The sequence below is a fragment of the Etheostoma cragini genome, chromosome 14, assembly GCF_013103735.1.
Source record: "Etheostoma cragini isolate CJK2018 chromosome 14, CSU_Ecrag_1.0, whole genome shotgun sequence".
Lineage (NCBI taxonomy): Eukaryota > Metazoa > Chordata > Actinopteri > Perciformes > Percidae > Etheostoma > Etheostoma cragini.
Genome location: NC_048420.1, coordinates 15,862,254 through 15,877,281, shown reverse-complemented (window position 1 = coordinate 15,877,281; position 15,028 = coordinate 15,862,254). Strand labels below are relative to the sequence as shown.

The 15,028-nt window shown below is 39.0% G+C and overlaps 1 protein-coding gene across 11 annotated transcripts in view; it reads right to left on the bottom strand.

Annotated features, from left to right (window-relative positions):
- akap9 (A kinase (PRKA) anchor protein 9) overlaps window positions 1-15,028 on the bottom strand; it is a 64,072-nt gene that overhangs the window by 37,641 nt on the left and 11,403 nt on the right. For 8 of the 11 annotated variants that reach the window (XM_034892686.1, XM_034892687.1, XM_034892697.1 and 5 more), the window contains exons 3-17: window positions 14,167-14,211; window positions 13,578-13,640; window positions 12,009-12,149; window positions 11,269-11,424; window positions 10,982-11,116; window positions 7,986-10,859; window positions 6,474-6,569; window positions 4,253-4,391; window positions 3,984-4,054; window positions 3,756-3,876; window positions 3,462-3,559; window positions 2,932-3,037; window positions 2,237-2,471; window positions 1,418-1,478; window positions 256-603 (exon numbers count right to left, since the gene is read on the bottom strand). In XM_034892686.1, the coding sequence (XP_034748577.1) occupies window positions 256-603; window positions 1,418-1,478; window positions 2,237-2,471; window positions 2,932-3,037; window positions 3,462-3,559; window positions 3,756-3,876; window positions 3,984-4,054; window positions 4,253-4,391; window positions 6,474-6,569; window positions 7,986-10,859; window positions 10,982-11,116; window positions 11,269-11,424; window positions 12,009-12,149; window positions 13,578-13,640; window positions 14,167-14,211 (4,689 nt within the window). The remainder of the gene's footprint in view (window positions 1-255; window positions 604-1,417; window positions 1,479-2,236; window positions 2,472-2,931; window positions 3,038-3,461; window positions 3,560-3,755; window positions 3,877-3,983; window positions 4,055-4,252; window positions 4,392-6,473; window positions 6,570-7,985; window positions 10,860-10,981; window positions 11,117-11,268; window positions 11,425-12,008; window positions 12,150-13,577; window positions 13,641-14,166; window positions 14,212-15,028) is intronic. The other 3 variants (XM_034892688.1, XM_034892692.1, XM_034892695.1) reach the window with 2 other exon arrangements.

Below are 15,028 nucleotides of genomic sequence, written 5' to 3'. Positions count from 1 at the left end.
TGTTTGACGTGCAGTCCACAACCCAAAAATATTCAGTTTACTATTACAAGAGTAAGATAAACTTTCATTCATTTTTGGAAGCTAGAACAAAACACTTTTTGATTCGTCAATTATTTAATCACCAACCATCAATTTAAACTTCAACTGTTTCCTTTAATAACAAAAACACTTAATGCAATGGTCTTCTGTTACCAGTTTTATTGATACCGACTGGACACATGAGTTGCATATTAAAGAAAATGCATCACTGCCTACCTTGGCTACTTCTTCCTCCACCCTCTCCCAGTGTTGTCTGTCTTCCAGCACAAGCTGCCCAACTGCCGTGAGGCTCTCACTGGAGTCTCCACCGCGGCTTATACCATTGAGATTCTGCTCTTTCCCTCCTCTCCTCTCTTGACGCTCCTCTGTTATCTTCTGCTGTTTCTTTTCTTCAGTAAGTCTCCTCAGCTCTCTGTTGTGCTGCTCTTTGAGAGCAGCTACTTCTTGGACATATTTGTGGTAGAGAGCTTTCCTCAGTGCCTGCAGCTGTGCTGTCAGGTCTGCAGACCTGACAGGCCAGCGCAATACCACACCTCCCTCTGACAGTTCCTCTTCACCAAGATCCTGCAAAGAGTGAGAAAAGCAAAAAAAAGAGAGATAAAGTGAGGGCTAAAAGTTACAAAAGCAAAAATAATGTAGCAAAAAACAGCAGCCATAGTGTGTTAAAATATAAGTTCTTCAATGCTGGTCCTGAAATAAACGGATCCTTTCTACTGTATCTAAGCCCCACCCCGGCCTTAGACCACTATTAATACACTGTTTTGTTGTCTCCACCCCCCAAGGAGGATAAAGTGATAAAGAGATGTCTTGCATTACATTGTAGCTACATTTTCCCCCAACACACTACCACTCTGTCTTGTAATTAACCCCATTCTTATCTTTCTCATAGTTATTTGGCTTCTTCGGGACCACTTGCCTCAATCTTAACATTTCCAATCCAAATGTCTCATCCAGTCTCAAGTGTATTACGCCCATTTTTCCCCCCTTTCTCCCCCTCTCTGATTTCTGCACAGTCAAACGAGTTCTGGAAACTTTTGGGGTTGGAGTAATGGGATTGAGAGATGGTTGACATGGAGTGCAGCTCATTCACGCAAGGCAGAATCCTCTATTTATACGAGTACATCCGCTTGGCTCATGAGCAACACGTTAAAACGGTAAGTTATGTAACGTACATTCCTTTTAATTGTTAAGATAAAGGACCGTTCATGATGCTGCTTCTGGAGCAAAGCTGGAGTATTTAGGGCACGGTTTAGCCTCAAGGCTGCAACTGCCCTCTCTCACCCACCCTTAGTGTCATAGCGTCTTAATGTACACGTTTCAGCTCGTAGTGAGATGTGATGCATGTGACATGGAAGATTTAGATGAGGGCAAAATGTACCAGCCAAACCTTTAGTTCATCTCCATGCTCCTCCATCCTCTCACAGCTGGACTCTGGAGCACTGGACAAGCAGAAAGAGAAAAGTCACATTTATTTGTTCTATAGCCTCAGATATAGTTCACAACTCAATATTTTTTATATATTAGATGAAATGTAAATTCTTAAAATGTACCAATAAGAACCATGAAGTAGCTCACTGAGGCTATGGTTTATATCACATTCAATTTGTTTTCTACAGACAACATGCCTCAGAAAGTCATCTGGAATGGGTACTTTTATAAATAAGTGGGCTAACGAAATGCAAAAATAATACTTTAATTAACCTAGTGAATATTTCAGTAGTTCAGTAGTAATATTTTAGTAGTAGGCTTTGTTGTCAACTGAACTGGGTCTGGTAGCTTTACCATGCTACTCGGGACCTTCAGACCAGCTGCTAATAAAAGTTAACTGTAGAAGATCATGTTTACTCAGTCTGCTTCTATCACATGCAATGGATCGATCAATCAAAGAAGTGAAGAGCAACTAAAAACATGTCTGATATGTATGGGGGGGATGCTGAATGAATCCAGTGATAATGCTTCTTAAATGCTACCAACCACAGCATTTGCGGTCACGTTGGCAATTATTTTGAACCATCCCATGTTTAATTGTTTAATTTACTGGATCAACATTTTGTTTCTTTTGTATAAATATATGCCATTGTTATTATTTATGTCAAGGAGAATTTGAATTACATTTGTATTGCCTTAGTCTGAATACACAAGAATATATTCCAAGTGTGGAAACATTAACATCATTGTGTTTTCAAAGTGTCATCACCTGTAGTGGTACTGAGTGCCTGTGACCTCCTGCAGGCGCTGCTGCAGCATGAAGAGCTCGATGGCGTATCGCTCCTCACTCTCAGTGGCCTGCTGCTGGTAGTGAGCTCGGAGACGCTCCATCTCTTGCCTGTGACTCTCCTCCAGCTGGAGCTGCTTCTCTTGCTCTTCAGCCTTCAGCCTCTGTAATTCCTTGGTAGGGAAGGTAGCGGGTGCACCGGCCTGCTCCTCCAGATCTGACCCATAGAGACATGAAATGAGAAATTCCATATAATAATAAAAATAATAATTTATACTTTATTCATCCCACAAATAAATTACAATGTTTTCACTCTTTTGTTAAAAATACACATTGCACACACGCTAAGTAAATATAGTATACATGCACTAATAGAGAGATGGGGAGATTGAGGGGGCTGCAGGTGTCAATGGACAGGCGCCTCAAGCAGTAGGGGGTTTGGTGACTGGCACCTCTCCAGCTACCAGTCCACCACTATACATTGGTCCGCATAGAGACTTGAACCAGCAACCTCCGATTCCCAACCCAACTCCCTGTAGACTGAGCTACTGCCACCCCAGTACTGGACAGCATTAGATGATTAGAATCTATTATATGAAACTTTAATGTTTTAAATAAGGACCTAATGTTTCTTCGTCCCTCAAATTTTTCATTCGGGAGCATAACTCCATATTTACCTTTGCTTGTAGAAGGGTTTAAGCTGGAAATCTGCACACGCAGGTCAGAGATCTCCTTCTCACTGCTGCTCTTTAAGTTCTCATATGCCAGCTGCAGCTCCCTCATCTGGGAGACCAACAGCAGTGTTAGTTTGTTTCTGAAAGGGTTGTTATCCCCTCTTTTCCTCATACTAATTGTACACAAAATGTATGCAATGTTAACAGTCTACTTACTTACCTGTTTTACACCAATAGGAAAACACAAATTACAATAAATGCATCAATTCATGAAAATCCAACTGCTACTATTAAATCTTACTGCCAATTAAACTTTATAAACAGACAGCAAAGTATTTAAACAGTAAGTTTCAACAGTATTTTTTTTGGTGTTCAAAAATTGCTTTAGAACAATCCAAAATTTGTTTTTGTTTTTTTCCAGGTCTGAGCAGATCCTTTAATACATTGTGGGAAAATATTTTTTCAGAAATCGAGCATTCCACATAGTTTGGAATTGGGATGCAGTTTATGTCTGCAGATTTGTACGTTTTTACCTTGTTCCCATCAGTCCTCAGCAGAGTCTGGAGCTGTGACAGTCGATAATGTTCCTGCTCAATCTTCTCTCTCACCTGCTGAAGATCTATGTAGAGCTCTACATAAGAGGAAGTAATTTGTTTTTTTAGGTTTGATTAAATATAAAAGATGTAAATGGAGAAACTGGATGATTTTGTGATGAAGATAATTTGATACTGGCCACAATTCTACTTACACAGACAATTTTTGTTCACGTACTGTATCTTCAATACTTGTTTTATTCTGTAATTCAATTTATGTAAGGGACAAATTACCTCTGGCGTGCAGTACAATGGAGGTGGATTCAATAGTTTCTGGTCTGTCCACTGAAGGGGGAGGCCCGCTTTCTGCAGCAGCCCTCTCCAAAAACTCTTCACCAAACAGCTTTTTAAAATCCTGAGCACAGAACAGAACAGGGAAGGTTAACTGTTTAAGTAACCAGTGGCAACACATTAATAAAATGTGTTCAGAAAACTTTACAACTATTTGTCTTCAGTAATTACCTGAATGATATCATTGCATTCTTCGGACACGGCTTGTAACATGTTGTGAAATTTGAGGATTTTAGGCTCATCTGGAAAAAAAAGAAAATTGGAATTAACTGAATAATTCAAATGTTTAATAAGTGTCACGCAGACTTTGGCAACCAACAGGGTACAAAAACAATGCTTGATCCATCAGTCGTCTGTGCTGATCTATCATGAATGATAGATCAAAAGCATTGCCACAAACACAAATGCACACAAACGCAACAGTCTATACATCTGCTCACCGTGATCTTTCAGGTTCTGCAGTTTCAGCTCCAGAGTGTGTGTGCGAGCGTCCGAATCCTCCTGCAGCAGCTCGAGCTGGGCGGCGTGGATCTGAGACAGGCTGATGCGCGTGGCCTCCATGCGCAGCCTGCACTTATCCTAAACCACAGAGAGAAACATCATCAAATTACCATATTTGGATTAAACCACATGGGAACTGACTGTTTTCCATTATATATGTATATACAGTGGCTTGAGAAAGTTTACACACCCTTGCTAAAGTTGATTAAAAAGAGGAATAAAAAAAAAAACATCTTTTGGAAATTGATCTTTATGCCTTAATTTAAAAATATATATGGAAATCCAAACTTTTAAGGACAATCATTTTCTTTGTGAATGACTAATGTATTGTAAATAAATAAATGTTCTTCCTTAAAATACAGGGGGCATTCATATACACACCCTTATGTTAAATTCCCATAGAGGCAGGCACATTTTTATTTTTAAAGGCCAGTTATTTTATGGATCCAGGATATCAATTATGCATCCTGATAAAGCTGCCTTGGCCTTTGGAATTAAAATAACCCTATATCATCCCATACCCTTCACCATGCGTAGAGATAGGTATGGGAAACTTTCCAAAAAATCATCTCTCAATGCAAATCAAACCAGCTATTATGCTAACTGAAATAAAACCATGCCAATCTCTAGGTATGGTGGAGGGTGTGTGATGATGTGGGGTTAGTTTTATTCCAAAGGTCAAGGCAACTTTATCAGGATGCATAGTATCCTGGATCCATTAAATAACTGGCGTTTAAAAATAAAAATGTGCCTGCCTCTATGGCAATTTATCCTAGGGGTGTGCATACATTTATTTTCCTACATTTTTCACTCACAAAAAAATTGGTGTCATTAAAAGGTTGGATTTTTTTTATCAACTTTAGTATGGGTGTGTTAACTCTCTCAAGCCACTGTACATATATATTACATAATTTGTGTAAGTCTTCACAAGTGTTTGTCTTCATATTCCTTAAAATGTTTAACAACAAAACAAGTTGTAAAAAGCACAAGATACGCATTACCTATAATTTATCCAAAATACATTATGCAACACGCTGCATCCATTTGCTGATTAGAGGATATATATATATATACATATATATGATAAAATAACACTGTTCCACCAATCCTACTTCAACGACAGAGCAGAAGCACAAGGCATCTGTGTTGAGGATGAGAGGTCGGCTATTATCACTTCTGTAACAGAGAACAAAAGGCTGAACAGTGAAGCCTCTCTCTCTAGTTATGGATTATGCATTAGCACACATTTGTTAGAGTTACACAACTCTAAATTTGTGATCCGGTTACCTTTGATGTCACATGTTTTTTAAAGTGCACTCTACATTTAAATTAGACTATATTTAAAACGTTTTGTTATGATACTATCTCCCCATCCGCACTACATCTGACGGTGCAGAGTGGAGAGTCCTTTCAAAACAAAGTGCTCAGATGTTGCGGCTTAAAACGTGATGTTTAATGCCTAACAGACGGACGGCAGCTGTGTTGTGTTGTGTTGCTGTGTGTGCCACTCACACGTCAACAACAAAAACAGAATCACTTATATGAAAATGTTTAAGTTTACTAAGAAACATAAGGCCTTTCATAAATGTAGAATTCATTCTACATTTATTGCAAGAACCATTCATACAAACACATTTGTTTTTAAGTGTTTTTTCAGCGGCAAAACACTTGCTCGGCTTAATTATAATGCCCTTCATCTGAATTAAGTTGGAGTATTTATATATTGTATGTTACTAAAAATAAACTTAACAAATTATTTTAATAAATAAGTTCATAAGTAAATGTAAAATTACAGAGATTTAAGATGTAAGATGTAAGATTTTTTTCTTTTTCTTTTTTTAGATTTAACTTGCATATTATGGCCCAGCTACAAAGTTGTGGTTTATTTTTTGATTACTCTTGCATAACTTGTCTGTTGCTGAATCGTGAATTTAATACAAGTGAGGGAGACAATAAGAGGGTTTGTTAGATCCAGTTTTAGTACACCTTGCAAGCAAGGTAAGAGATATTTAGGATAACAATACTAAAATGTTCTTGCATGAGGCCCATTGTATTTGCACTCTATGAGCACCTATTTATTGACCTTTACATCACACTGTATGATATAGGAAAGTGACACTGAAAAGCAAAGGGCAGGATTTGAGCTTATATGACATTTACATGCTCAGTAGTCTGTCCCTCTTCCTCTGCTCCCTCTTCCTCTGCTCCCTGACACACGGCAGACTCAGTGTGGTGGCCCGTCCCATGTCCTCTCACCTAAATAAGCAAGCAGGGAAAACTAAAATTGTACTTACTGTCTTACACATCCAAGTATAATTCCAGACAAATAAGACATTGATCGACATAAAGACACAATGCACCGTTATGGATCACTTCCTGAGAGGGAGCAGAAAGTTCCTGCATAGTAATTGCAAAAATCATTTTATAATTTGAATGATTGACAACAATTTACAACAAAAAGACTCTGACTCTGTTTGCCTTTGTTCAAATTTAGTTTCACCTATGAGGAATGTTGTTTATTAAACTTGTGAAGCAGCTGTAAGAAGCTGATCCATGTGTGTATCACTATACACAGTATCACATTCAACAAATACCAGCTTTAAGTTCTGTTGTTGATTGTACAAATGTAGGAGGACCTACACGAAAGATATATTCAATTCAATGAATATTGTATTTTTTTCCCTTGCCATTAAAATCAGAGGCACATTTTATAACTATCTTTCAAGACATAAAGACAATACATGTCTTTCTGAGCTTGTATGTAGTGTTCCAACCCAGGAGGTGACAAAAACAATGTGAAACACGGATATGAAATGAGCAAAGGACAGTTTCCACAATTTTTTGCCTGGTGTAATTGAGACAGCTTGAAATGACACAGACATAGAAGTGACTGGGGTAAAATGGCTTCTCACCTCAAACCCTTCACTCCCTGCAGGATGGAAAAAAACTAGATTGTACACATTTCTACACAGTGGCAATGATACAAAGCAATCAGAAGACTGTGGGTGATTGATTCTGTTTTTGGTTGTTTTTAGCCCATCTCACAAACCAACGTCAAATTCAGCTTGAGGACAAGCCGCATCAAATGAAATCAGATTATAAATATTGTATAGTGTTCCTTTAAAAGTAGAAATGAGCAGAATATCGATGGAGTCTTGACACTTCACAGTTATGTGCAGGATGTACTGTGCATTTTCTCTTCTGCAGTATTCTTCCCCCATTAATAGAATGAATGTCACAAAATGGTCTGCACAAACTTAAAAACATATGGCTCTCTTTTTACAAAACAGTATGACTATGTAGCTCAGTGCTTCCTTGGAGAGCAAAGCTGCAGACACAATTTGCAATCATGGCCATTAGTCACTAGAGAGAAAACATGACAGTGCTGAAATACCTCAGTCCTTCTCTGTTCAGTGCAAAATCTCCATCTGGCTATGGATGCAATACGCACATTTTTGATGAACCCAATAACAATGTCAAACATCACAGCATTAATGGTGAGTGTGATATATTTGAAGCATGTGCTTTCAACTACACTTTCTATTGTCATGCACATGATTTTTTTAAAACCCCTGTAACACTCAGTGAAACATGTTATTTAGTCAGAGCTAAAAAGGAAGAGAGAAAGGCAGCAACTGGAGAGCGGTGCAGTAGATGCATGTGTGTGCCTACCCGTTTGTTGATGTGGTCTTTGCCTCCGTCTCCTGAGTACCCATCAATGGAGTCCTCCTTACCGGTGCTCTCTTGTGAACATGACATAACCTGGCTCTCCATCTGAGGCTGCATCTCCTGCTCTGCAGCACTTGTTGCTCTCTCTTCCTCCCCCACTAGCTCCTCTACCTCCTCCCTTTGTTTTTCTTCTCTGCAGTCTGAAAGAGCGGTGCCCAATTTACGCTCCTGCTTGGACCTCTGCCGTCTCTTGCGCCTGCTTGACCCTGAGGCTGTGGGCTTGTGCAGGGTGGATTTTTCTTCAACAGGTCCCTCCCCCGAGGATTGGACTGCCGCTGGAGATGGAGTCTGTGAAAGCCTCTGGAGCTCCAGGGTTTGCCGAAAGCTGTCTCTCTCAGATTCAGCTGTCTGCAAGAAGGACTCTTGCAAAGATTGAATCTGAAGGTGATGATCCTCAAAAGAACAAACTGGCTCAACGGCTTGTTCTTCTTGCTGGAGCTTAGCTTTTCTCTGGGCAGAATGCCCCTTGGTCTGCTTTCTCATAATCTCTTGCTTCTTTTCCAATTCTTTCCCTAGGCTTTCGTTGTGTGCAATGACCTTCACATTAATTTGTCTCACTTTCGTCAACTCTTCTTCCAGCTGCTCCACTTTGATCTCTGTTAACATCAGTTGCTCTGTAACTTCGGAAAGCCTCGCAGCCAGGCTTTCCCTCTCACTCAAAGTAACATTAAGTTTCTCCATTAGTTCAGTCGTATCTTTTTCTATCACAGTATTTACCCATTTATCTGTACTTGTGTCCTCCAATTTGATATCTCTGCTGCGCTCCTTTAGCTCCTTAATCTGTGACTGAAGGCTGGTGATTTTTGCTTCAAACTCAAGTGTCTCCTTCAGGGTTCTGTCTTCTAACTGTGTCTTTGCCTCAATAAGACATGTGTACTCCTCCTTCAGCTCTTGATAGTTTACCTCGAAATTCTTCTCAGCAAAAGAGAAAGTAGTCCTCTGCTTTTCAATTTCTTCATAAAGTTTAAGTACTTGTTGCTGCATTTGATTGTTCTCTGCTGTGAGAGTCTCAAGCTTCAGAATTTTGGAGTCCAACTCTTCTTTCAAAGTGTTACTAGATTCTATCAATGTCCCCTTTTCCAATTCCTGCTCCTTCCATTTGTTTTCCCAACACTGTTCTTTCTCTTTTGTCTGGTTTTCAAGCACCTCTGTCTTTTTTAGCAATGACTGAATATTGTTTTCCAACTGAGCTCGTTCTTCTCCTCCCTTTCTCAGTTCCTCAATTTCTACCTGAAGCTCTTGAAGCTGCTGGACAAGCACATCTGCTTTGGAGCTGTGCAAAGCAAGATTTAGCTCTTCCTTTAGTCCAAGAATTTGGTGAAAAAGCTCATCTCGCTCTGTGGCAAAACTTGCCTTCTCTCTTTGTAACAAATGCAGCTCTTCTTCATAACCAATGCGCAGCTCATCCAACACTTTCTCGTGTTTGATAGCAGCTTCATTGAGAAGGTTTTCTGTGTTTCGGAAGCCCTCTCTTTGCAATTCTTCCCTAAGAAGGGTTAGCTCCTCCTCATGGCTAAACAGAAGCTGAGTCCTCAGTCGTTCCAGCTCTGCTTCCTGTGACTCCGCCATGCGGTCAAGCACAGCATCTTTCTCCCTCTCCAGCATCTCTAACTTGATCTTGTAATTGGTTATTTCGGAATCATGTTTTATTTCTACTTCCTGTGCCGCTTCCTGAGCAGCACCCAGCTCGCTCTTCAGATTGTCAATTGTCTCCTGGAGGCATTGCAGTTCTCCTTTTCGACTTTCCTGAGAGATAAGACTGTGGGAGACCTGCTCCACTTTTTCTTTAGCACAACGGAGATCTTTGAGGAGATCCTCAACCTTGGACTGCAGGTTGAATTTCTCTTGGTTGACTTGGTTAAGCTCACATCTAGTTTTGACGAGCATTGCTTGGGATTGTTCTAATGTCTCTTGAAGTTCCCTAATCTTATCATTGAGTGCGTCCACCTCAACACTAACAGTGGAGCTTTGAGACAGTTTTTGTGCTTTTAGAAGCTCAAGCTCAGCACGATGTTGCTCAGTTATTTGCTCCACTTTCGCTGCATGCTGCAAATTAACCTCATGCTTCATCTGGACTATTTGCTTGCCATACATCTCATCCAGCTCTGCCCTGAGAAGTTCGAGCTTCCTCACAGTCTTTTCCTGCATTTGCTGGATGGTGTCGCTCCCAGACAGGCTGCCCTGGTGATAACGCTTGTGCAAGTCCTCTACTGTGCCCATGAGCTGCATAATTTCATTAGATGACATTCGCTCTTTCTGTCTGGAGGTTGCAAGTTCCTCCTTACAGCTTTTGAACTCCACTCGCTCTCTCTCCAATTCCAATTTACAACTCTCTATTTCTCTTTTACAGCTTTCTAAATGAGACTTACTACTCTCCAACTCATCCATGCATCTTTCAAGCTCCGACTCTTTTGCAGCCATTCGCTGTTGGAGGTCACGAAGGCTTTTTTCAGAAGACTCCAGCTCATCCTCAAGTTGAGTCAGAGAGCAGTCGCGTTCTGAAAGGACTCTCTCTTGCTCTGCTATAATCAGGTCTTTCTCATCGGATGGGTCTTTAATATTTTCATCAGTAGTCCGTCCTACATGAGCAAGTTCCTCTCTGAGCAGGGATAATGACAGCTCATGTTCTGCTATTATTGCGGTTTGCTCTGAAATTAACCGATTTTTCTCTTTTAGTGTTTGTGCAAAAGACTCCTCCGCTATCCTTAACTCCGTCAGCGACTGCTTCTGACCTGAAATAACTTTTTCTTGTTCAGCAATTAGCAGGTCATTTTCATTTATCCTTTGTTTGAATGATTCTTCTGATTTTCTCCCTGACTAAAAAGAAAAACAATTATTAGAAATGCAGGGGCAACATTAAGCCTGTATTGTGTAACCACTTACATTTAACAGATTATTTATAAAAGATGTCACCAGGATCACACAAGGCAACTTCTTACCATCTCCATCTCAATGAGCTTGTGCTGGAGCTCCTCCAGCTGTGGTTGGTACTGCATGAGCTGCTGCCTGGCCTGCAGAAGATCAGCTGCTGTGCTGCTGTGGCTGGTGTTCCTCAGTGTTTCACCCGCCTGCAGCTGTAAATATTATTCCACAAATAAATTAATTTCTAGTTGAATACATGGATAGCAAGTAGTAGAACAAATTAATAAAATTGCAATGACCTGTAGTAGCTAGAAGGTGTAGGATAGAATAGCTAATATAAGATAGTTAAGACATTTAAATCCACCTGCTGGAACTGAATATGTAGTTTTTGGCTTTGCTCTGTCAGTTCCAGGAATTCTTTCATGATCTCGTCTTTCTCTTCACGAGCCTGCTGAAGGTTAGCTGTGAGCTGGGTGATGATGCAATCTCGCTGCTTCAGAGCAGCCTCAAAGTCTTGCAGCTAGACAAGTAAAATGCAATTATGTAAAATCACGTTATAGACAGCAATAGTGAGAGAGAGCAGAGAAGAAAAGGGATATTGACAGAGCTAAAAAACAGCATTAAAATAAACATACCTGTAGGGCTTAACTTAGGTGTTACGAAGAAGCAAAAATGTTGGTGATTGTTAGGCTACAGAGCATTGTGATAGTGGAATAAACTAGTTCTGTCCTTGAAATTAGTCATTTAGGGCTACAGGACGACAAATGATTTGAAATGGATGACACGTGGTAATATAACCATGTATAATTTAAAACCGAATGGTAGATGCATTCCTGTGTAAATAATAAGCCATCCCTGAGCAAAAAATGTAATTGCACATTCACAACAACACCATCCTAAAAAATAATTCAAATTAAACCCCTTCCAAAGGTTTTTTATAGAATTGTAAAATAATGTGGTATTCAGAAAAGTTAAAATCATCTTCACCCTGTGTTTTTTTTTTAACTGGTAGAACTTTAGTCAGAAGAAGAAGATAAAGAAAACAAAGACAAAGACGAAGAAGAAATAATAATAATAATAATAATACAGTAATCAAACATTTACCTGCTGCACTCCCTCAGTGCCAAAGGCAGCCCTGATTTCTTCAAGCTCTTGACTCAGCTCCTCCACTGCCTGGGTCTTGGCGGCGAGTGCATCCTCCATTGTACCTCCTTTTGTCACCTGTTGCAGGGGCTCCCCTTCCTCCTGAACAGGAAACTCAGCAGTTTTTACAGAGTTTGCGGAAAAGCCATCAAGATGAGGTTTCAAGAATGAGCTTAGCAATTAGTCACCGTGAAGCGACAGCAGTTAGTTACAAAAGCTGGGAGAAACATGAAAAAATTTGTAGTAAATGTGTTTATGTTATTAATTCTTTTTTGGCCTTGCTGGATCTTCCTTAAAAACTAAGGATTTGCTGTGGCCAAAACAAGCTCTACAGATACTAGTCAAAATGCAACACCAATAACCCAAAGCAGTTTAGGAAAGTCTGTCTATGTTAGTTTTATACATGTAAATGAGAGTTATTAAAGGCTGCAAGGGAATTCAAGTCTGCTAAATACCATAAAGAAAATAAGAATTTGTAGGTCTAGCAAAGTCAAGTGTGTTCTTAAAAAACATATTTCTCCTTTCCCAGTTTGCTTGATATTTGCAGATTCTGAGGGTTCTCAAAGCAATTAAAGGGACAAAATGAAGCCAACATTTGATTTTTTTTCTTTTCTCGCAAGATAATTAAATACAATCTTCAGTTGTAGAACACTGTTCAAATATTGCTGTAAGTCTGTCCCTTAGATTCCCTTCTACTACTATTAGAACCAAGAAAAGTATCTGATCCGCCAAAAATCAGCAAAATTTGTTTTTGCAAAAAAAAACAAAAGAAATGATTTGTAACACACTTATTACTCTTACTTTAAAATATACATAAATGTGCAATGTGGCTGCATGCTGATCGTAATAATACCAGGTTTCATTGTGTGCGATGAAACCTGGTATTAATATATATAAATGGAAGAAAATCTATTTCATTAATATAATTTCAAAAATGGCTTATTTAAAAGTTATGATTGCACTTATACATTATAATAATAGTCTAGAGATTAGTTCTGACTAAGTCAAGGCACCAATACTCTTTCTTCACACCTCACTGTAATTCTTCCAGAAGTTAACATGCCCCCATCTATCCAAACTGTATTGATCAGCACCTCTCTAGTTTCTGTCTTCTCTGTTCCAAAATCACCTCAGTGAAACTAAAGAGAGCAGCTCTTTGTGTGACACCACGTCCTCTATCCGCTATCCTCTTCACAGTCCTCTCGCTTCTTTTCCATCATTCACCTGATTCTCTTTGAGCTTTCACAGACAATTTACAATTTCTAAAATGTCATGAAGCCCTGTTCTATTCTAAACTCCTCAGCCATTTGTTCTATCAAAAATGTCATTCATAACATAATGACAAACACTGTACTGCTTCAAATACCCAACACATCTGTAGGGACATAGTCAAGTGAGTGCAGCATAAAACAGGCTTAGTTAGTAGGTTACAGAAACTTTTCCGGAGGACTAAAGTATAGACAAGCAGGCAGCCAGAGGGTTAGCTAGTAAAAGCCGAGCCAAAAGAGCTGCTTGATCCGATTACTGTACCCAAATAAAATCATTCGAAGGCATCCTTAGGTTCTCTGTCATTTCATCATGGCACCCATTTACCTGTCAGTGAAGCATTAAGATTTGGGAGTTGTGACGGAAAAGTAATTTCAGAAGTCCTTATTAGATAGATTTGTCCTGCTGAAGTCTGATAATTTATGTTCATGACAAACATACTGCAAAGTTGGTTTTAGTTTGGTTGAAAATCACATTTAAAATCATCCTCTTACTACTTTAGATTTTCTTATTTAGTTTCAATTTTAAACACCTTTTAATGTTCTAAAATTTAATGACGGCATAAAATCAGCAAAAAGAGTTTGTAGCACTTTCGATGATGGGGTTTTAAATAGTGCCATTGTTACAAGAATGATAGTTTGTTTTTTACTTGACTAATAACTTCATTTACTCAGCATCTTTTATATACAAGATACACACAAAAAATACAATAACAAATACACACAAAAAAATTGCATTAGGCCCTAGTTGGAGATGCTTCAACGTGCAAGTTGCATTAGTTTAAACGTGGCATTGTGAATACCATTTGGAGTTATCATAAAATCAAGTGATGAAACGTATTTTCAGATCTCACCTCTGTGGAATAATCTTCAGCAGTAGTGGACACTTCACTTTCCGGCTGCAATAGAGAAGATCAGAAGAATTTCATTAAAACTGAATATAGAAAACTATCAGGGTATATGAGCCAGGTAAAATAAGGGATTTCAATCATAACACAAGACAACCAAATAGAGTCAAAGTTCTAGAAGTCTTCCGTTCTTTGATCCAACATAAAATGCACGTGACAAAATGTTCAATCATGTCAATTTGAAAAAATGCTTGCCTGTCTTATTTCAGAAGATAATCAGCAATAAAATATGGGTCTAACCAGCTTCTGTCAAACAGCTACTTAGTTACCTCGACAAAGGTAATGACTGACATTATTTAAGTCTATTTTCAAGTTAATTCGGGGGTCATAAATTGAAACTGTATGTGACACAGAACAGGAGAGAAATTACAGGTTTGCCAATGGATTGCAGAACTGCAACATCAACTTAAACTGCAAGCAACGGGCACAAAGAAGAATATTGGTCGAGTGACATGAACGTTATATTACAACCTTGAGGATGAGAGAGCTTGATGCGAAGTTTACTTGCAGCTGCTGATGTCTAATGAGTCAACATTCTTGTATTTGTAATTACTTATACGGTGTAAGGCTTGAGCTGTTGTGTTCCCACAGCAACCGGTTCCTGCTTCCAAAAAGCTGTGCCACTAGAAAATTTCTGAAAAGAACCAAACTCCATGAGCAGCAAAACTGGGATTACAACAACTGTTGTGAAAAATAAATGGAAACAAAAATCGTAGGAGAGAAGAAATCATTTAACTTTAAACGGTTACATCCTTCATTTACATACAGTAAACCATTCATAGTTTCAAAGCTGTACAGTTTCATTTGT